The 22,378-nt window shown below is 38.5% G+C and overlaps 3 protein-coding genes across 3 annotated transcripts; 2 read left to right on the forward strand and 1 right to left on the reverse strand.

Annotated features, from left to right (window-relative positions):
* Positions 1 to 2,188: 2,188 nt before the first annotated feature.
* Positions 2,189 to 5,932, forward strand: rbp5 (retinol binding protein 1a, cellular). Its single transcript, XM_038711132.1, has 4 exons — positions 2,189 to 2,545; positions 3,103 to 3,287; positions 3,778 to 3,879; positions 5,583 to 5,932. Exons 1-4 carry the CDS (start codon positions 2,470 to 2,472, stop codon positions 5,634 to 5,636), a joined length of 417 nt encoding a protein of 138 aa, XP_038567060.1. The 5' UTR covers positions 2,189 to 2,469; the 3' UTR covers positions 5,637 to 5,932.
* Positions 5,933 to 5,937: 5 nt separating this feature from the next.
* On the reverse strand, positions 5,938 to 15,378 carry LOC119897434 (tumor necrosis factor receptor superfamily member 5). The gene is made up of 8 exons (XM_038711131.1): positions 14,929 to 15,378; positions 14,630 to 14,755; positions 13,286 to 13,432; positions 13,071 to 13,164; positions 12,643 to 12,719; positions 10,454 to 10,561; positions 7,955 to 8,104; positions 5,938 to 7,180 (listed from the first exon to the last, which is right to left on the reverse strand). Exons 1-8 carry the CDS (start codon positions 14,990 to 14,992, stop codon positions 7,002 to 7,004), a joined length of 945 nt encoding a protein of 314 aa, XP_038567059.1. The 5' UTR covers positions 14,993 to 15,378; the 3' UTR covers positions 5,938 to 7,001.
* Positions 15,379 to 15,706: 328 nt separating this feature from the next.
* Positions 15,707 to 21,334, forward strand: LOC119897430 (complement C1s subcomponent-like). The gene is made up of 11 exons (XM_038711128.1): positions 15,707 to 15,865; positions 16,127 to 16,325; positions 16,416 to 16,593; positions 17,554 to 17,676; positions 17,907 to 18,100; positions 19,289 to 19,439; positions 19,537 to 19,652; positions 19,746 to 19,827; positions 19,925 to 20,053; positions 20,154 to 20,228; positions 20,309 to 21,334. Exons 1-11 carry the CDS (start codon positions 15,852 to 15,854, stop codon positions 21,121 to 21,123), a joined length of 2,076 nt encoding a protein of 691 aa, XP_038567056.1. The 5' UTR covers positions 15,707 to 15,851; the 3' UTR covers positions 21,124 to 21,334.
* The last annotated feature ends 1,044 nt before the right edge of the window (positions 21,335 to 22,378 follow it).

Raw genomic sequence — 22,378 nt, forward strand, 5'->3', positions numbered from 1 at the left:
TAGATAATTTGAGGACAACAGAGAAATGTTAGATTTTATTCACTTTAATGTCCATCTGTTCTTTATGTACTTCTGTTTATATACGTGCCACTAAACCACTAATAAAAAAACGTCCATTATTTTTTCAGTTATAGATGAAATTATACTTTGGGCCACTTTGAAAGTCATTTTCAATACAAATTATTTTCTATACAAATTTTGACTGTGACAATTCTCTTTTCCCTTCCCTAACAAATAACCCCCAGAGGCACGTGTAGATCTTAGAGGTGATGGAGCACCAACGTTTTACCAAAGCACAGTCTATTGTTCTCTCTTACGTTCACATTTTTTCCCAAATCCTTTTACTTTCCATAATCCTTCTCCTCTCTCATGCCTGGACTATGAAATGTGTATCTTTCTCGAAGGCCCACAAAGAACACTGATAAGACTGTTATCTGCTAGTGTGGCATTAGTAAAGGTTTCATTACATGAGTATTTGAGACAGTAATTTAGTCCTGTCAATGTTTTGTCAACTGCTGTTTCCAAGGTCAAGAAGGAACTTTGAACATCAGCTTTTAAGTTCTTAAAGTGCTCACAAAAACATTTAACTCCTTGATGTCTGAATTTATTCACAATAAAAATAAAATCTGTTTTTATTTGCTTTCAAACTTATATTAAATTAAGAGGAAATTGTTAATTTGTCCATAGAACCTAGAAAAGATGTAAATTCAGATATGGTGTAGGTGCGCAAATAAGCGACAACAGGCATAAACCAGTGCTTGCGAAAGGTTTCCAGGTACGTATCGAATATGCACATAACACACACAACAGGCATTGGGGGAATACATACGCTATCTCAGCTGCAGTCTGAAAGGAAGAGGTGTGATGCAAATTTTTGATAATTGGCGTCAAGGGGTTATTTTACAGTTGCAAACTGTCCATCTCTGTATTGCTTCTATAGCATCAGTAATGTTTAGGGCAAAAACATTGATAAACACAAAAATGCTGGTTGGTCATCTAGATATCAAACTCATCAATTAAATGTTTGAATTTTAGATGTTTATAGAGCCAACATCTACAGATTGGTCCTTTAACCTGTATATGCAGAGTTGGGAAACCGTGGGAAAGTGAGTGGATAGTATTTTTATGAGTGTTGATGTTTCTTGCTCACTGGTGGAAAGTTACTGTACTGTACTTGACTTACTTGCACTTTACTTGAGTATTTCCATTTTATGCTACTTTATACTTCTACTCCACAATTCAGATGGGCATATTGTACTTTTTACTTACATTATTTATTTGATAAGATACTTTGCAGATTCAGATTAAAGATACTAAATTATACTCAACTAAAATACTAATCAACAGATAAATCATAATGTATAAGGTTTAGATGAGACTTTATTGATCCATTGGTGAAATTCAAAAACGACCCAGCAGTATCTATTGTGAAAAATTTATACTAGGAATGCATCAATAACTATAATCCAATAATAATATATATTATTCTGAAGTTGGCCATTCTGCACAAGGAACGTTTTAACTTTTTGTACTTTTAAAGTTTATTTTGATGATAATATTTTGTACTTTACTGTTTAACTTTTAAGTAACATTTACTTGTAACAGAAAATTTCTGCATTGTGGTATTGCTACTTTTACGTAATTTTAAAAATCTGAGTACTTAATGAACTACCGTGATAACCCCACTGGGATTATCAACAAACTGCTTAGCTCACAGTTTGTGAAAGTCTGAAGTATGTGCGCTCATTAGGCCTGCATTCACCCGACCCACCACATGTTGTAGGGATCCGAAGCACCGCCTCTGCCAGCAACTGATCCCTCTGAGTGAAGCATGGACCTCCCCCTCAAAGTGGTCCTGCACTAACACTGCTCTCAAAAACCCCCTTGTTAAAATGCCCAACCTTACAGCAAAAATCATGTTCACAGCGTGACGTGGTTTAGTCTCTATAGCTAACTCCCCCTCCATGGCAACTGTACGAGGCTGAATCTTTACATAATTCACCAATTTAAATTATATTAAGGCTTAAAGTCATGCATTATTAAGGGAGTGGCAGCTTTGAGTGACAGGTGGGTGTCTTCCGAGGTATCTGACAGCTCCACCCCTTTTGCCCATTTTTGGATTAGCCGGAGGGACAGATTTAATGCTCTTATAAATTTATGGGTGACGTCACGGACAACGCGTGCATGATACAGACAATAGTGGTGTTGAGTCTCCACCAGAGGGGAAGAACGTGCACGGTGGAGCAGCCTGCAACTGAGAGGAGCTGAAAACATCTTGCCACAAGAGTGTCATTTTACTCGCATTCCCGTCCAATTCAGGCATTGTTGAGAAAGGTTGCACAAGTGAAACTGATATCAAACAAGGCAACAGCTCATCTGTGGGATCCAGACTTCAGACTCCAGGGGGGAAAAGGCGAGAAGGAGGAAAAGTAGAGATTTCAGCTCGTCTGGAGTTTTGCAAAAAACAAAATGTCTAAACCTAATTACTCCGGCACGTTTCATATGGTGGAGCAGCAAAATATGGACGGCTACCTCGCAGCTTTAGGTAAGACTCGTATAGCCTTTGTTCCCGTTTACACAGATGTAACACTTAAACCAAAGAATTTTTGTCGCCAACCGCATGAACTTTCAGACGTTTGTTGCACTTTCTTTACAAAAAAATTATAAACAAGCTTGTATATTTGCATTGCTTTGTTGCTTTGAGGTCCTCTTCAATCATTGCTTCATGATGTGCAGCACATCAGAGGACTGAAATCATTACCTTGTCCTTTACATGCCCCCAGACACACACATGCATCTTTGTTCATCTATCCTCTTGGGGACATCCCATTGACATAATGCACTCTCTAGCCCCTTACCCAAACCTTAACCTTCACAACTATATGCCTAATCTTAATCCTTACCCTAACCCTAATTTTAAGATAATTGTAACCTGAACCAAGACTTAAACTTCAAAAAGCAGTCCCCACCGGGATACAAAAACATGAACACACATGTTCAGAGGGTGTATTCATTCTGTGTGACACAACCCCCTTAAATAAAGTAACAGTAAGACATAGCTCATGTTATATAAATTGTTTTTTTTTACTCATCTTCTCTTAGATGTTAATTTCGCTCTGAGGAAGATTGTATGTCTGTTGAAGCCCACCAAAGAGATCACCCATGATCCGGCCACAGGAGACATGAAGATCCGCACTCTCACCACCTTCAAGAATTTCAACATGGATTTTAAGATCGGAAAAGAATTTACTGAAGACCTGGGGCCAGTGGATGGCCGGACCTGTCAGGTGTGTGTTTTTTGTTCTGAATAAACACTTTGACTAGTTTGGACATGTTTACGGGCGGATGCAGTGAATACACAGTATCATTACTTGTTCTGTAAGTTTGCTTTGTGTATCTAATTTTGAATGTCTGAGGAGAGTTCACCCACCTACTGCTGTGTTTTTGTGTTGCAATCACCTTCTGCTGCTTAAATCTGGGCCTAAGCCTGCAATAAGTGATGTATGTGTGAGAAAAGAAAGCAATGAATAAAAAAAGAACACTATAGTCTTCAGTTTAGAAAAAATCAGGAAACTAGTCCATGAGTTAGAATTAGCAGCATTATTTTTCAGCGTCTGTAACAAACAAAAAGACCAAACGGAAGCAAAAGAAAGGGAAAACCAAAAAAGTTAGAACCCTTTGCAATAAACAAAGACTCTTGTCCCTGTGTGATTGAACGTGTGAGCTACTTTACATATTAATTGCAGACCGTAACACAATATATCTGTGTTTATGCAGACTACAGTGAACTGGGAAGGAGACAAACTGGTTTGTGTACAGCGGGGAGAGAAAGAAGGACGAGGCTGGACACACTGGCTGGAGGGCAACAAGCTGCATTTGGTAAGGATTTATGGATGGAGTGATCAGAAGTGAGGCCAAAGCAAAGGGAGATGGGGGAAACAGAACAAGGAAAATTAAAACGTACAGGGAAGAAGATGCTGAAATTGATATGCTAAAAGAGGGAGACCATGCAAATAAGAACTATGCATTGCCTTATTCTGTTGTACTACACTGTCCTTATTGAAAGGTTTGTGGAGCATTGTGCCTGCCTGAGCCCAACAAAGGAAGGCAAACACAAAAGAGGCAGAAGACTCTTGACTGTATGTCTTAAAGGGAAATCTTGGCATATTGACCGAGAAAGCTGAGTTTGCCAAGTAGCCAGGGGGTACACTCTAGATGCCACTCTTTTTGCTTGTATTGCAAACTAGCTACGTTTCCAACAGCAAATATGGCATCCCAAAATATGAGTGCAGCAGATATAATGGACGGGGATACATTTTAAAATGTTTTGGCTGACTTGGATATTCAACCATATTTATAAGAGCCAGAGAAGAAATACAGCGGAGAGACATTCTACTGCAATGAATGACGCCTGTGTGCTGGATATCTTCTTCAGGATCCCGAAGATAAAAAGAGGGCAAGTGACCACCTAACGCTATTTTTTTGGCCCACAAAATAATAGCTAATGTTATAGGCTAGGGTGGTAACTTACTCCCACAGGCTGACGTAGTGTTGGACTGGATGTTGTAAAATGTAGGGGCAGTCAAGAGAAACTGTGTGAATATTAAGGCTCATTTGAAGACACCTACATAACTAGAGTAGTAGGTTAGATGTCGGTAACTGTTTTTACATGTCGCTTTTAGTGGAACGCCAGTGCTAGCTGAGGTAGCGTTGTTATGTGTGTATGTAAATTTATTTATAGACACACCCGGATAATAATGACATAACTACATGTAAAAACAAAAAAAAAAAAAACAAACAAAAGAAATGGTCAAATTCAGGAATTTGTTTATTCATTTGTCTGGCAACTTTGTGTGTAACTTTGATTAGCACCCAGCAGCTAGCTTGCTCAGAGTGTGTGAGAGTGCTGTAGTTGCCTGTAGTTTGCACGCAATGCATCCTGGTTCTGTAGGCACGGCATGGCTCTGTGAGCAGGAGAACTCTGCTTTCTCGTTCAATATAGCACGCACTGAGGAATTTATGCAAGAATTTTCCCTTTTAATAAAGTGCCGCACTAATTTGGGAACGAGGTAGAGCAATGGTTTTCCTCATTTTGGTTGTAAAAGAGTTTAAGATTATAGCTAATCTGTCAGTGCTGATTAAGATTTAAAACGATCAGTATGTTCCGCTAGACGGCTTTCACAGGATTTCTAATACCTCTGCTGCAGTCAGGACAAAGCAATGTTTTGTTGATGTTGTGTTCAAATTCAGAAGAGAATTGGGAAAGAAATGCCAGCAAGGATCAGGCTCTTAAGATGGTGGATTCTAAAGCAGGAGAAGGGAGCAGCGACAGACTAATGAGTCTAGAGTGAGTGAGTGGGAGTTGGGGGGGGTGCGGATTACGGGGTCAAAGAATGAGTAGGAGGACAGGGGAGAAATTGGATTGTATTTTGGATACAATCCCAGGTTTCTGTATCACTCATTTATCTCTCCTTTGATGTGCCAAACTGTCTTATTGATTCTCCCTATTCATTCCCCCCCCCCCCCCCCCCCCCCATGTTTTTTCTCTCCCCCCTTCTCAATGGTCTCTTTCCTCTCTGCAGGAGCTCAGAGCTGAAGGCGTGGTTGCCAAGCAAGTCTTCCAGAAGGCTGATTGAAGTGAATAACTTCATTTTATTCTTAATAGAATATAGTTACGGACTTGGTACTTTGAATAATGTTCCAATAATGTTTAAAAATTGTAATCAACATTATTTTGAAGTATCATAATAATACTGAATATCTGTGAAAGTACTGTACATGTACTTAATTGTTTGTGTCAGATGGTACTAACTGAATGAAGTAACTGTAGCTGCAGAGCAGAATGACTTAAATGACGTGAATTGTGTAAACATTCCCACATACTCATATTGCACTCATCTATCTTCTAAATGTTATAAACAAATCATCTGTCGGGGGTCATTGCTGCATCTTTAATACACCACATGAGTGTGCTGCTGCATGTTGTAAAGTTTCTATAGTTTTATAAATACAGAAAATTCAGTGGTCAAAATTTACATTAGTATGTACTTAAAAAAAAATGGACAGATTTTTGTTGGCGTTAAACTAGTTTTCATGTACAATTCTCAACCTGCTGGAACAATATAAGTTACAATTAACAACCTTTCAAATATAATTACAAAGATATAGTTTACAGTAAAGGAAGGACCACAGTGTTTCTTATTGTCAACAAATCCCACAAAAGGTCCAGTGGTGTTTTAGTCCTTTAAATTTCTGACAATCTACCATGTCTGTGGCACTCGAACCTCAGGCCCATTCATTCTTACACAGATGTACTTTTTTAAAAACAGGCTGCAAATAAATAAAATTGCTGAACACTGCAGTTTTTAGCAGTTTAATCAAACAGTAGAAAATGGAGCACTATTTTCTAATGCGCGTTGACTCAAAAGAAACTACAGTGTTCATGGAAATGAAGGAACAAGCTACACTGTGCAACAGAGTGACTCGCTGTATTTAAAAAATAATAATAATAATTTTTTGACAATGGAGCTCTATGGCACAGAGGAACACGCTACATCAGGCTTTGACTACACATACATACTTGTTGATAGGATACATCCATTGTTGGTTTTGGCCTTTTCATGGGATTTGTCTAAACATAAGAAAAAAATATCAACAGGCTTAAATAAATCCACAGAGCTGTAAAAAATCAGACAGTGCTGCCTTGACTTGCGAAGCATCTATAAAACTAATTCACATCAAAGGAAATGACTCAAATACTAAGCTACACCAGTGGTTTAAAAAAATGTTTTAGCTGTCAGTTTCATTTTGTATGCAGCTGAAACTCTCACCAGTGTCCTGCAGTGGACAGTAAACCATCAGCCAGCCTCAAGTCTCCTGAACAAGAGAAACCCTACTCTCTTTTTCTCTCTTTGGTATAAATAGATCCAGTTTATAGTTGCAGTATCTCCATGTCGCAGAAGGAGCTCCATCAGTATACTGTTACGGCAATATTTGCTTGATTATGTCCCACACCACTCGTCCTCCTGTGGCTCTGAGTAGGTCCTGAGGAAGTTGCTGGTGCTGTATCCAGCACTTCCATTGATGTGGTTGGATTCAGCGAATGAAACTGAAGCCTTCAGTGGTGTTATAGGAAGGCAGCTGTCCACACTGTCTTGTGTGCAACTGACCACATTATCGTCTGGGGAGGATAACAAAATTAATGTTAAGTGTGACCATCCTTCAGCGTAATATTGGTCTACATCAAACATGTTTTGCGCTTGGTGATTTATGGCCATCTTAATGGGGCTGAAAGCATTTATGAGCATGGGAATTTTATATAGACTAGTACTGGATAAAGGAACACAGATGGATGACAACATTGTGTCTTAGCTTGCAGTTGGGTACTTCAGTGCTCTTAGGTATAGATTCTTTGAAACTCTACATGAGGGATTGACGCCAGTACAAACTTCAAATGATATTCTCCCATTTGGCATTTTAATGATGGTGGAGATTGTTGTCTTTGCACGTCTTACAGGTGTTAAGATCTGGTGACTGCAAGGACCATGTTGGATGATTTGCATAATTTTCATACTTATTGGCCCTTTCATTGATCCCTCAACCTTGTATGGAAGCATCTGCATTTTTTCCTTGTGTCTTATCTATACAACACCTATACAAAATTTTAACAATGACAGCCAAAGACTACAAAGACTGTAAATTGGGAGAAAAGACAGTATTTTTGTGAGACCACATATGGCTGATAAGCAGGACATATGTGTTTTGCTCATGCTCTACATGTGTCACTCCCTAGTCTGAGTCTAGTTGGGGACGTTCCTGTCATCTCACTACTGTCAATATCTCTAATAAAGGCATAAAAAATACTTAAAAACTATAACAACACAATAAAACTTTTGATTGAACAGTGGAAAGCTGGTGTGTGTCTGCATACAGCAGTGTTCAGTTTTTTTTTCACCTGGGTTAAATATTGGTAAATCGCAGCCGTCTACAGTGCAGCTCTCTTGGCAGTAACCGTTCAGCTCTGTGGGCGGTAAGGGCAGCTTCAGCGGACTGACAGGTGCTGCAGGAACCAGGTTAATGAAGGTAACAGGAGGACTCGATCTGGCTGTCAAGATAACCACAAATAGGGTCAAAAACAAGATATTTCAATAAGGACATTATGGACATGATGAGTAGTTTGAATTTAATCAAATGCAACAACTATACTACAGATGGATAACTTTTATCATTTGGAACATACTGTAGTTTTGGTGAGTCAGTATCTGCACTTATAGTGATTGGCCTACAGGTGGCACTTTAATCTCAAACAAACACTTCAGTTCCGGAGCACTGCTAGTCAATCAGATATGACATGATCCTGATAAGTATCTGGACATGCTGAGCAACTTTATTTCGAGGAAACTTCTTCACACTTCTACATGAATAGATCTGCAAATTCAAATTTACAACAGCTCAGTCTGACTCAATATTACAGTGATAGGCTACTCCTTGAATTTATCCTTTCGGTATCAAATACTCATCTCCTGTATAGACTTGAAAGGCGGTTGAAAAAAGTTCATAGTTTCCTTTTTCACAGAAAGAAGTTGTGGTCAGCATAACTGGCTTCTCTCATTCATTGGTTTGCGCAGTATTTACCAAACAGTCAGCAGTGCTGGATTACCAACCAGGAGAAGCTGGCAACTGCTCTTTGACCCTCATGGGCCCCGAATACCCCATTTTTATTGTGTGTCTGTCTGTTTGTGGTAATTTGATTGATTGAAAATTTGTTTGGTAATTTACACCACTAAAGCACAATATCACCTGAAATGAGGTAGCTTATTTCAGGTGATATAAGCCAGACTTATTATTAAAGTACATATGCCCATCATCATTGTCTGACTTGTGTAGTAGCCTTGTAGAGACCTTGTTGGGTCTAACCAAATTACAACAAACAGGGACAGAGCTAAATTTCACCCTGATGCTTAGATTAATCTGGCCGTCATAATTCACTTAAAGATGTTTCAGACATGTTTAAAGACATGAAAATACTCTGCTCTGAATAATATGTAATGTCTTTTATGTTTCTCTACAAAATTGTTCAGTTACCTAGTTACAATCTCTTGCAATTACATCTGTCCTTTCTCCCTCAGTGAAAATCTATGAAAGTACATATGTTTTACTTTAATAGTTTAAATTCTGGGCCATGATTTCTGCTTGATGAAAAGCCCGTTCTGAGTGTATGTGAACTGCAGGTTTCAAGTTTCCTCATCACATTGTGTAAGGTCCAAAGTAGTTGTGATGACACAGAGTCATGCATGTGTGAAAGTCTCCCTGTTTCTCCCTGAGACTTTTGGCAAATGAACGTGAAAACAGCCTTTTAGTGTCAAACTCTGTGTATACATCATTCTGCACATTGGCGGTAAAAATCTTACAGACTGATATCTCAAAACCTCAACAGACAAAACCGAAACTATCTTTATGGTACGATACTACTACGAGAAGGAAAATGTGCATTTTAGCAATTTGGGTGGAATCATCCCTTTGAAGATACAGTATCTACATGCTGGTATATTAAGATCTGAATAATTGTGATATTGTGAATCACTTACCGCAGCGTACTCTCTTACAATGAACTTTTTGTTTATCAATTGCTTCAAACACCAAAAACCAAAGTAACTGAAAATCTACCCAACCACTGATGAAATCTTTAAAAAAACTGACAAGTGGTACTTTTGAATTGAAAATAAGATCTTACTATCAGACTGGCTGAACAACAGACTTGTTGAAGCCCAGCCTTCTCTCATTAGTTGCATTTCATCTGTAAATTCCAAGCAAAATGCTTCACAGGAAATACAGTAAATGTCAATGAATTACAGCACGTCAGCCAAAACAGTCAGTTATGAGATTGTACCACATACGTAGGACTTGCTTCTCAGTATGAGTTAGCTGACTATGAAATATGCGTCACATTATACCAAATAACTATGTCAGGCTGAATATGTACAGGATGTGGTTTCCCCATTGAGTTTGTCATGCTTGCTAAACTTACTGTGTTGCATAGAACCTTATTTAACCTGACTGGGTTACAGGATACTAACTCAAAAATATTCTGCTTTTGTGCAAAACCCCCCAGAAATTACACTTTTTTTTTTTTACTCTTTTCACATAAATGAACTCCAGACTACACTTATTGTAATTAATGAACGGAAATGAGGTATGTAAAAGGAGTCACTGTAAAGGAAACAGTGGGAGGGTATGTTTAAAGAGTTAAGCAGTGACGTACAACTGTAAGACTTCAAAGCCAATTGTGTCACACAGTTGTGGCTAGCAACATGCTTAGTTACTGCCAGTGAGTGGGCATGCCTGTACACCGCTTTGTCGCCTCCTCAGGAAGACCTTCTTTAAAGTATGAGAATAAACGTGTGAGAATAACAATTACAAAACACACCTACACACACTGGCACACTGTACACACCTGCTTTGTCTGACTTGCGTTTTGCTCTCCAGCAGATGAGACCAAACACAATGAGTGCAGTCAACACGAGTCCTGACCACAGGCTTGCGGGCAACATCCAGTGACAATCTGATAAACAAACAGAGGTTTTTAGAGGGACCCAAATACATTTTAATTAGTTTTTTCTTCTGATTATGCTAATAACTTATGGGAAAATAAAGTGGGAGTGAGTGATTACTAAATACAGATCTTCCTCATCAAAAATATAAAAAAAAACGGTAATGACTTGATATAGAATTATTGTGGCTATAAAATGCTTCTGCAATTCCCTCTACAAAGACTAACTATTATGTATTCAATTCGATTGGCATTTAATTGCGTTAGCCTATTGGTAAATAGTGATTTCTAACAGACTATCAGGTTACATACATTTGTACACACACACACACACACACACACACACACACACACACACACACACACACTTTATAACTGTACAAATATGAGTAACATAATTATGTACGCATAATATTTCTATGTTACTATAATGTTTATACAGCAACTTTATATGTCCATATTTCTGCTTATACAACTACATATAGTGTGTAAACTATTAATGCATTTCATACAGCTTAATAATACAAAATAGGGGGGATCAAAATGAAGTGCTTCCGTTGTCTCCTCAGCCCCTGTGGTTGGAATAGCTTTTTCCTTTTTTGTAACGAAACAGTTTTGTTTCCAGTTAAAAATGTGTCACAGGTAAATTTCCCACCTGTTAGATCTGTAGTAGCGGAAATTAGACCTGTATATTATGCTTACTTGATGTGTTTGACTACTTTACTTGACTTGATTAAACTAAACTGTTTCAGACACTGATCTCACAAATATTGAAACTCTGATAACCTGAGTGAAGAGTTCTAAAACACACAAGTAGGAAAAAGTTACAATGTAAAAAGAGGTTTTTCTAAATGCATTTGTTTGTCAGTACAATACTGAAGATCCTGTTTACATTTAAAATGTGGTGAAAATGAATATTGTTTCTGCACTTTTCAGGGGACACAAACAAAACTTAGTTTCTGTCACCCAAATGGGTTCTTTGACCTTTGTGACTTGTACTGTCCTGATTTATTTGTGTTTTTAGTTTTGTAGTATTTTTTGATTTTTAGTATTTGTCAAGACAAAAAGACTATTGTGCCTGTATATGAATGATAAATGCATTTTATAGATGTATATCAGCTCCATACGACGTCGATGTGAGTATATTTGAGCTTCATGCCCCACCAACATCAGCTTCGGAGTAATAGACTTGTTTTGAGTGCCAAAACAAAGATATTTCTTTATAATGTCCACTGAAAAAACCTTTGGCAAGGCCAACGCACACACCTGTCAGTGTTTGGTGTTTTGTCACTCACAGCCTCCACTTAGACTGTACTCTTTTCCTTACACCTATAATAACTGATGTTTTGGACACTCAGGAGCAGCAGAATGAGTTGTGACATATCATCGCCATATAAATTGATATGGTGATACAGTTGCTTAGTTTCACATCCAACAGTTACAGAGCAACATTATCTATCATTTGGCCACCTGATGAATGTAAGTCCAATATAAACTTGTGTTGTAGCTCTGTTTTTGGTCTCTACCAACTCCTGAGGGAAATATCTCGCTCATGGCTGCTAAGTGCTCCACTATGTTCACCAGCTTGTTGAAGCTGGTGCAGCTAGTAACTGTTGGTGGGGTTTTAGAGCTTTTTCTGTGACAAAAAAACAACACTACAAGAGCAGTGAGAGTGAACAGAAACAGTAAAGTTGAGGCTGGACAGTTAAACAATTAGCTGAAACTCACTATAAAGCTCTGTGAACGGGAGCACTTTGTTATTTGATACATTGCTATTATAAAAATATTAATTGTTGGAGCTTGAGTCTTTATTCTCTAAAGGTGAAATTACTCTTTACAGCCAGTCACCACTCTTGTCAGAGACACTATTGCAATGAGTGCCTTCCATTTCTCTCCTTCTCAAGAATTATTTCCCATCTGTACTACTTCTACTTCCTCACTTTATAACATGGTCATATGACATTTAGGAATTGAAGGTCAACCGGACCTCACTGAGTTACTCACAGGATAAGAGCATCCGCTGCATTGCACAAGTAAATGTTATGGCTAAAAGATTTTAAGATTTGAATATAAATACAGAAATGGAGACTTACGAGATTTGAAGTTACCGCAGATAGCATCACTTGTTCGGGTTCCCGGAGTTTTCAACACTCTTCCAATATCCTCACATCTGAAAAAAACACACAAAGACAAACAAATAAATATCCACAAACTGTATAATGTATCTTTTTCATTTAGACATGTTTGTCCCAGTAAACCTACTGAAAGGGATGTATAAAAGGTTTCAGACAATATCAAGAAACAGTTATGACATTCCTTCAGTGTGGATGAAATTTAGTTACAGTAGGTGTGATGTGGGATGTTTCGGGTTTGTAGACTGAGGATTTCAACCGAAAGACTCATTTCAGCTGCTGTGTGTCGATGGAGTATGACTAATGAATCATTTACACACATCTGACCGCATTTCATACATTGACATCCTCCTTTAATAATAACAGTAATAGTGGAGATGCAGTCTGACCTGGTATGTGTTTGACAGGGTGAGTTGAAGTCTGTGACGTTGCTATAGGTCCCTTCTATACACAGAGCACACACTGTATTGTTTGTGCGAGTGGCTGCAAGAAAAAATTAGACATGGAGTCTTTTCAGTTGCCAGTTTTTACTCTATTTTGGCAATATCTGAATGCTTGCTGGAGTACATGATTATTTCTTTTGCATTTTACAATGGACTCCTACCTTTCATCTTGACCCCTTCACCCATAGGACAGTCTTTCACTTGCAGGCAATGGTCACAGTCAACATTACTGCAGTAGAAACCAGTCACACACTCACATACTGTGTCCTCCTTAGTTGTACAGTCCTTTACTGTCCTCTGATTATTAGCTGAAAACATAAAAGAGAGATAAATTCTGTCCTGGAAGAAGGATCCATCTTATGTTCTGATCTGCTGCGTTGTTTTGTGTCTCTGTAGTCGTTTTGTGTTTCTTTGTGGTTGTTTGGCATCTCCATCGACTACAACATTTTGCATTTCTTTGTAGTTGTCCCTGTGATTGTTTTGTCTCTTTTAGACCTTTTATATCTCTATGTGGTAGTTGTGTCTCTTTGTGATTGTTTTGCATTTCTTTCAAATACAAATCTGTGTCTCTTTGGAGTACTGTTTTTGGTAATTTTGTGTTTCCTGACATTTGATTGACTACAGCAAAAAATAGTGACAGGTTCAATTTGAAATGTAATTTCCCCCGCAGCCTTAGAAATGTGAGTAAACAGAACTAAACTTAAATAAATAGTTCAAATTCTTCTCATTAAAAGTGAAAATGTAAAACTAAATTACTTATGTTCACAGGATGGATGTTTAGTTTAATCTAGATAACAGTTGGTTTCACTTTACAGTTACGTTCTCAGTTTTTCATTTGATACAAAGGTTTTACAATAGTCTCTGCTGTGTTGGAGCTACATTGATACCAGAGTTATAGCAGCCCCTAAGTTTATTTACTTAGAAGTTTGTTGGAGTATTTACTTTCAAGGTTGTTAAAATCATCATATTCCACATTGACAGTACCACATTTATATGTAGAGGCTTGTACCAGCACTTCACTGAAACTGAACAATGGTTGCACTGAGTGAAATATTTAAATCAATATTTTATATAAAAATGTGTTTATGGTTGCACAACTCCGTGCACAAAATCAGATGGAAATATTCCAGATATCTTGTACATCATTGTATCCACATTTCTCTACAGCATGACATACATGGCATTTTTCAAAAACTTTGGGATCTCCACTAAAATCTTAAATAAAGATTGAAAAAATTTAAACAAAGTTCAGCTACACAGCATGAGTTGATGACTGACACCCACTGGCAAGTAAGTGAGGTTTAATGGCTTGAAATCAGAAAAGAGGAAGATTTGTGATGGTGTTAACGTCAAGAAACAATTGCAAAACATACATCTATAGTCTGTAAAAAAGGCAGTAGAGAGGAGAAGAGGAAGTAACTGCATTTGTGTTTGCAGTACAGAAAAAGTATCTGCGTTTATGTGCATGAGTATACAGTACTGTTTGTGTTTTGTGTATAACTTACTAGGACTGCAGATCTTGCATTGACGACAGTTAGACAAGTGATTTTTTGTGGCTGTGTAGCCTTTACGTCCACATTCAGCACACTTGGTCTTCGTTGTGCCGCTACATTCAGCTACCATGTATGATCCTGATAATAGTTGAGAAAACAGAGATATACAGAGAATCGGATCAGTCAGGCTGTAATGCAAAGAGAGTGTGTGAGGAATGCTGGAAAGCTGATTATTTCCAATAAAGACGTTTTTTATCCAAAGAGCAATGAAAAGAAATGTTAGTAATTAAATCTTTATGATGTTGACTGACCTGCATGGCATTGATCACAGCATCTCCCATCTTTACTGTTGAACTGCTCTTTTGTGCAATTCATCTTAGCTATTTCTTTCCCATTCGATTACAGTCCTCCACCTGTGTGTAAAATATCTAAGCTCAAGACTAAAACAACCTGTACAACCTCTAAAGTCTTCCTGTACACTCTTCCTCTGGACCTACTGCTAACCTTGGAAATGACAGCTATTTATGACTCGAGGTTCGATCTCTTTACCCTTTCTCTTTTTCTGACGTTCACTCATTCACTGCTCACATTCTTCTGTCTCCACTCTCTTTCTGCTGTCTGATCGTTTGTGACTACAGATTTGTTCCCCCCCTCACTCTGCCTTACCTACTTCTCATGTCTTTTCTAATCCTACACAATGGAAAACCCCAATGACCCTTATCTGCTGTGCTGTTTTCCCCTCCGTCTCTCAGTCTCAGTCTCTGTCTCTGTCTCTCCTCATTTCCTTCCTGTGCTAGCCCTGCGATGTAAGCTGTGTATTTGTTTCCGTGTAGCTACAGGACGAAATTGCTGGTTTTGGCACATAACACAGCAGAATGAAACATTTCCTCTCTCCTCTACACCCTTTCCTTCCACTCCATTGTTTTCCCTGAACTTTTGTCCCAGTGGAGAAGGGATGTTGTTGATTTTGTTGTTTTGTAACACTCGATCAGAAAAGTTTCGGGCTCAGTCTGTCTTCCTGCCACCCCACTTACCCAGAGTCACTCTTTTGTTTCTGCAAACATGCAAAAACAATCTACAAATAGATTTATAAAATGCCTACGAGTGCAAATTATGAGTGAGAGAGAAAGGGGGGCAGCAAGGAAGAGCGAGGGATGGAAAGTAAATTATTTAAAAAAAGGGGAAGGAGAGATGTTGAGGTAGTTTATTTGTGAAGAGATTTGATCGGATCACGATGTTGCGATTAAGGTGGGTCTGGATTTTTTTGCATTTTAGGACTCTAAAACATATATACAGCATAATGATTTGCAGTAGACAGGTAGAGTGCTTGTAAAATGGAAAGAGGTTAATGGGTTTCATCTTTGGCTTGTCTATTTTTCAGTACAGTATAAAAGGGGCTTTCTCTGGATTAAATAAATATGTGAACATTAAATAATACATTTTCTTTCTTAACTTTGTGGTCCTTTCCTTTACATTGTATCACACCCTCCCCTTAATTCTTTCCCTCAGTCTCCTGCTTCTCCTGCTCTCCCACTCGGCCTACCCAATGTTGCTAGGATGGGTGGAGTCTCCAGGGTATCCCAATGGATACTTGCCCCATGCCAGTCTAAACTGGAGCAGGTGTGCCCCCAAAGGTCACACAGTCTCCATCAGGTTCATCCACCTGGACTTGGAGGACAGCGAAGACTGTGAAAACGATGCTGTGAAGGTCAGCGGTCAAGATAAACTTAAAGGTTACTAACTTATGTCGGTACTGTTATTGTACCCTTTACAACTGAATTTTCTGTTTTTTTCCCAGGTCTATTCAAATGGAAACCTAATTTCTGTTCTGTGTGGCAAAAAGGAATTTGAGGAGCTTCAGTCCTCTGTAAATCCCCTCCACTCCTCCCCGGGCGGCTGCCTCTCTCTTTCGTTCCACTCTGACTTCTCAAACACCAAGAGGCACACCGGCTTCAGAGGCTTTTATACCAGTCAAGGTGAGATGTAGAGGAGAAAAAGTCCCACCAAAATCCATTTTATTTGTACCCATTTTATTTTTCCACATTCCCTAGGAGAGCTCAGGGGGTACATGCATGTATTTCGTCATTGTTAATATTTTTGTAATCATATTGTTAGTAAGGTAACATAACAATTAAGATAACAATTCACAATGGTTGCAATTTATAGTTGTACAAGGTGTCTTGGAAACAGTTTGACATCAGCGTCCAGGGTGACCACAGTGAGTTTGTGTCTTGTTTCCAAACTGAGGCACTACGACAATAAGTAGATAAATTAAAGCAAGACATAATTTTAATAAAAATAGGACAAATAAAATAACTGAAGAACATGCTTCTAAAGCAACACGTTCTCACTCCCGACTTATCATTGAGACTTTCAGTTTCATTTCAAAGGTGCTGACGGGGCTGCAGTGACTGAAATCACATCAAAATCCTGTCTAACAAACAACCCCAGTTAAAACAATCTTGGCTATACAGTGGGAAATGAGTTTCACAATAATAATAACAAAATCCTGTATGGTATACAATGACTTTGATGCAGTATGTGAAAGTAGTAGAGGTCCATTAATTAACTTTGTCATTACAATCCCAAGAGGGTAGAATTGATACAGTAAACAATCTCGGCTTTAATGCTTGTCTCCATACTCATTAGTAAAAAGAGATTTGACTCAAGGTGACTGAACAAACAACAGACTCCCCACTGAATACCTTCTGCTACATATGTTAGCTGGTACACAAACAAGGTGAACATATAGAGTACTGTGGATAACTCTCAGATACATTACATGAACAGAAAGTGGCAAAATACAAAGAAAAGCAAAGTTTCTGTTTGTTTAAATTCTGTTAAAATAACCAAGTGTCAGTGCTCACCTATAAGAAAAAAAGTCCTTTAAACTGCCTTGTGTGCCATGCTTATACTTTAATGAATTGTTTGCTCAGACTTTGATGAATGTGATGACCCAGACAACGGATGCACCCAGTTCTGTCACAACTTCATTGGAGGGTACCACTGCTCCTGTCGTCATGGTTACCACCTGGATGCGGACAAACAGACTTGCACTGGTACAACTAATTTCATTATAAGGATCAATAAACAGTGTACAGAATGAGAAGTTAACAGTCAAAAGTAGGCAAGGTACAAAATTGAAACATGAAGTGAAAATGGGAAAATAGAGGAAGCAGAAGCTGGCAAATGAGGGGTGGATGACAAGGGGGCTGATTGTGTAATACTTGATGATTATGTTGACTAAAATGATGATGGTGATGACAATTAACTCTTAACTACAACACAGTGAGTTGTACTGAGGATCTGTCAGGGCTGAAGAGAGGTGACATATCCAGTCCCTCCTGGCCTGCTTCATACGCAGAGAATGCCAACTGTCAGCACATTCTGTCTGTGGAGGCCCACCTGCAGTTGGAGCTGCACTTCTCTGAAGATTTTGATGTGGAACAAAGCCCTGATGGCCAATGCATAGATGCATTGACGGTAAGTCAATATGGAGGTGTGTCTTTCTAAAACATGTAATTTTACAAAGCAGGAAACAAAGAGGAAGTTCAGACAAAAGTGTTGAAACCATGGATTTTTACAACTATTACCCATCCTATTTTGGCCATTTCATAGTCTGTCTGTGTTACACATGTTGAATTTATTTATTTTTTCTTTGCATGCAGTGCCTATGAAATGTCCAACCCCTTTAAAAATGTCATGTTTTACTGTCTTACAAGATTAAATCAAAGTATTTTAATGTGCTCTGTTTGATGCTGATCTATAAAGAAGATTAATTTCAAAAGAGATTGATTTGTGACAGATTTTACAAAGTGATCTAAACTTACTACAAATATAGATAAATACTTGCTAAGAATTTACCTCCTCATCTTTGACAGAAATTATTGCTTTGAGTCTGTATGGATAGTTTTCTTTCGACATCTGGACACTGCAGTTTTTTGCTGTTCTTTGGATCTGTACTCTGACTGACCTTTTAAAGCTAGAAAAATAATTTTCTCCCAAGATTTCTTGCAGAGAGCATCTGAGTTTCCTCCAGGATTTCCCTCCATAGCGGGGATGCTATGTTTATGGTGATGTGCAGTGTAACAAAGTGTTAATCTAATGGCCAGTCTAATGGCCAAAAATTAAAATTTTGGTAACGGCAGACCAGCTGACTTCAGAGTCTCTCATGTGCTTTCTGGCAAACTGAAGCCCGGATTCAGTTTTATTGTAATAGTCTGCAGTCACTCCAGTCTCAACCTCTGATCCTTGGAACTCCTTCAGAGTTCTGCTGGCCTCACTCGTCTCCTTCTTGCATTGTCAGTCAGTTTTTGAGGACAGTTGTGCTTTCTTGAACATTGAATTAGGGATGTTCAAATACTTGTATTTATCCCCTGACTTGTGCTCTTCAGTGTTTCTTTGTTCTTCTGGTGTAATTCTGGGAATAGGTAATCCTTTACATTGACATTTACACACACACACACACACACACACACACACACACACACACACACACACACACACACACGCACACTGTATATACATAGCAGAGGGCAGGAGCAACTAGGGGTTGCTGCTTGTTAAGTGTCTTGCTCAGAATCCTTGCTCAAGGATACACTGGTGTATGTGTTGCAGTGGGAATCAAACCTGTGTCTTTCACACCAAAGGCATATGTTGTTTTGTTTGCAGATTGAGACTCTCTCCGGGACTCTGGGGCCGTTCTGTGGCCACACGCCTCCCCCATCTCCCTTCCTCACCCACTCAAACCATGTCCAAATCCACTTCATCTCGGATGGCTTTGGCACAAACAAAGGCTTCTCTCTCCACTTCAAAACCAGAGGTACTGAGCTTCCTCACCTTTGACAAAATGGGAAAAGTTTATGGAAGATGTTTTATGGAAAATGATCATAATAGTTCTTTTCACATATTAATTGCAGACAAGGTCTGTCCAGCAGTGGTAACCCCACACTCCACTGTGACTCCTCAGCAACCAGAATATTCTCAGGGTGAAACAGTGACAGTAACTTGTGATCTTGGCTATGTTATGAATTCTGTGAGTATACGGACAACCAGAACCTTTAATAGCTTTACATTTGATGTATTAAAGCCACTGTTCAGCTAATTAAGTTGTCCTTTTGCATAGTAGCAAGGCACTCAGACTCTGTCATCAGAGTATGTGACAACCTGCCGGGGTACAGGCATATGGACTCCCACTTACATGTGTGAACGTGAGTCTGACTGCAACTAATTCTCTTTCTGAAAATTTCTTGAGCTGTCTTGAATATTTTAATTTTGTTTTACTTTTTACCATATTCTTGCATGTAGCTGTGGATTGCGGTTTTCCTGGTATCCCAGAAGATGGTATCCTTCAGTTGGTTGGCTCAGCACACACTCAGTATAAAGACCAGATCCAGTTTAACTGCAGTTCAAAGTACTACACACTGGAAGGAGATGGTGATTACTAAATGATTGTACACATCCCTTTTTTGTTTCCTTTCCTAGAGTTTTCTTGTTTTATTATTGTTTCACCAATATGCTTTCTTCAATCTTTCAGACACATTCACTTGCAGTGCCAGTGGTGAGTGGGTATCAGATGGTGGCAAGACAGAGCTACCCAAATGCACTGAAGGTACGCCTTTAAATTTGTTTTTCATATTATCTCATATTAGCCATCCTTTGAATCTATAGAAGACTCTTTGTGTATTTCAGTGTGTGGGAAGCCTGAAAAACACCCTGCAAGTACAGGCAGAATATTGGGAGGTAAGAATGCAAAGCTGGGAGAGATACCATGGCATCTCTTGATAAAAGAGCCAAGAAGAGGAGGAGCATCACTGATCAATGACCGATGGGCGGTCACGGCAGCTCATGTTGTGGAAGACGTAGAGGAAACCTCTTTGCGCCTGTATGGTGGACTGATAGATGGAAGAACAGCAGATAGGTTGTCTGATGTAGTTGTCGTGGACAGTGAAAGGATCATAATTCATCCCGACTACGTCAAGGGCATTGAAGATCGCACCAGTTTTGACAATGATATTGCTCTTATCAGATTTTCTACCAGAGTGAATTTAGGCCCAAACCTCATTCCCATTTGTCTGCCAGAGGTAAAGAGAAGTTGGGTGGAAAATGAGCTAGGGACTGTGTCAGGCTGGGGGAAGACAGAAGTGCAAATAAAAAAAGAAGATGCAACACGTTTTGTCACATCTGCCCAGTTAAAATATGCTCATATTGGGGTCAAACCCCTTTCAGAGTGTGAGGATACCCCTTTAACATCAACTAAGAAACGCATGCTTTTCACTAACAATATGTTCTGTGCTGGAGCAGACGGAAAGGACAGCTGCCAGAAAGACAGTGGAGGTCCGTTTGTTTTGCCTATGTTGGCTGAAGGCAGAGAGCCTTATTATCTGACTGGCATTGTGTCCTGGGGACCTCCCTGTGAAGAAAGGCAGTACAAGGGTTATTATACCAAGGTGGAAAATTATGTTGACTGGATTAAGAAGACAATAGACACAATAGAAAAATCTTAGCGTGAAAAAAGATGAGGGAGAAAATACTTTGCTACTAACCATAATAACATAATCCATGTCAGGACTGATTCAGATCTTTGAAATAAAAAAATGTTTATGAACACAAAGACTATATAACCTTGTAATCAAATGTACCATCCTTATTATCATGAAGCTCTGAACACATTACGACTTCATACTTCACTTGTGTATTAAAGGAATTTGCAAATCAGCTGCAGAGAATGTGTGTTTTGACATCCTAACAATATACTGGATTTTTGTCTTTTAATCGTTAACAGCTGAGACACACACAAAAGTGTGTTTTCTTTTAAGGCCTCCATACACTGGAATACTAAATTATTTTGTAATTTATACATTTGCCACTAATATGCTACTAGGAGATTTGGTTTAAAATAGTATCACAATACACAACATTTACCAGCTTTGATACATATTTCATGAAATGGCAAGTGCAATTTTAAACAAATTATTCTGTTATACATTTCAGGCCACTCCTGTGATTTGTTTCATGAAATATTTTAAACACATCCTACAATATGCTTAAATAAATACAATTTACAATACAAACAAATCATAGTTGCTCTCTTAAAAAAATGTCTCTAATGTACCTTCCTGATGTGAAACCGTAGAACTTGGAAACAAGCAATGCTCTACTTCCACATTTTGGTGTCACTAATGGATTTAAACCGGTCTCTAAATCAGTCTGGTCAGGATCAGTTAAAGCTTGTTCCTTTCCTTTCCTTTAACTGTTTGTGTAGTATTAGTTTGAGCAGACTGTGTTTGTCTATTGTTGTGACTTAGATGAAGCTATGATCACATTTTATGACCAATTTATTCATAAATCCAGACAATTCCAAAAGAGTTTACATACTTTTTTCTGCAACTGTTTTTCTTTAGTAATATGTTAATGAGGAAGCAGGACTACAATTTTAAATCAACCACAGTGATATTGGTCAGACATGGGCGCAATTTGATGTTGCTTTGTAGGCGAAGCGCACACTGTGCTCAAATTACTCCTATGCTATGTGTTTGAGGATGCTGAAAAAAGTCTAATAGCCTCCTCTAGTGGTAAAATGGTTTGTTGGTGAATGAGCCAGAGTTTGAAATATTGGGCATAAAGCTAGAGAGCGATTTAAAAACAAATTCAGACTGCTAATTTATATTTCAAATGATTCTCAATAGATTAAAAGAATTAACATGATGTCTTGTTTGTATTCAAGATCTTCCTAATATTGTAGTTTATATGAATTATTTC

Source organism: Micropterus salmoides, unplaced genomic scaffold (assembly GCF_014851395.1).
Source record: "Micropterus salmoides isolate LMB-PRFRI ecotype aquatic unplaced genomic scaffold, ASM1485139v1 Ms_hic_scaffold_11, whole genome shotgun sequence".
NCBI lineage: Eukaryota > Metazoa > Chordata > Actinopteri > Centrarchiformes > Centrarchidae > Micropterus > Micropterus salmoides.

What these genes read in the sequence shown, in the direction of transcription:
- rbp5 (XM_038711132.1), top strand. Translation starts at nt 2,470, where the DNA reads ATGTCTAAACCTAATTACTCCGGCACGTTTCATATGGTGGAGCAGCAA. An exon ending in CGGCTACCTCGCAGCTTTAG is followed by an intron (nt 2,546 to 3,102) that starts GTAAGACTCGTA and finishes ATCTTCTCTTAG; the next exon opens with ATGTTAATTTCGCTCTGAGG. An exon ending in TGGATGGCCGGACCTGTCAG is followed by an intron (nt 3,288 to 3,777) that starts GTGTGTGTTTTT and finishes GTGTTTATGCAG; the next exon opens with ACTACAGTGAACTGGGAAGG.
- LOC119897434 (XM_038711131.1), bottom strand. Translation starts at nt 14,992, where the DNA reads ATGAATTGCACAAAAGAGCAGTTCAACAGTAAAGATGGGAGATGCTGT. An exon ending in TGAAGGGGTCAAGATGAAAG is followed by an intron (nt 13,165 to 13,285) that starts GTAGGAGTCCAT and finishes TTTTTCTTGCAG; the next exon opens with CCACTCGCACAAACAATACA. An exon ending in CCCTGTCAAACACATACCAG is followed by an intron (nt 12,720 to 13,070) that starts GTCAGACTGCAT and finishes TGTTTTTTTCAG; the next exon opens with ATGTGAGGATATTGGAAGAG.
- LOC119897430 (XM_038711128.1), top strand. An exon ending in AGGCTTTTATACCAGTCAAG is followed by an intron (nt 16,594 to 17,553) that starts GTGAGATGTAGA and finishes TTGTTTGCTCAG; the next exon opens with ACTTTGATGAATGTGATGAC. An exon ending in TCCCACTTACATGTGTGAAC is followed by an intron (nt 19,828 to 19,924) that starts GTGAGTCTGACT and finishes TCTTGCATGTAG; the next exon opens with CTGTGGATTGCGGTTTTCCT.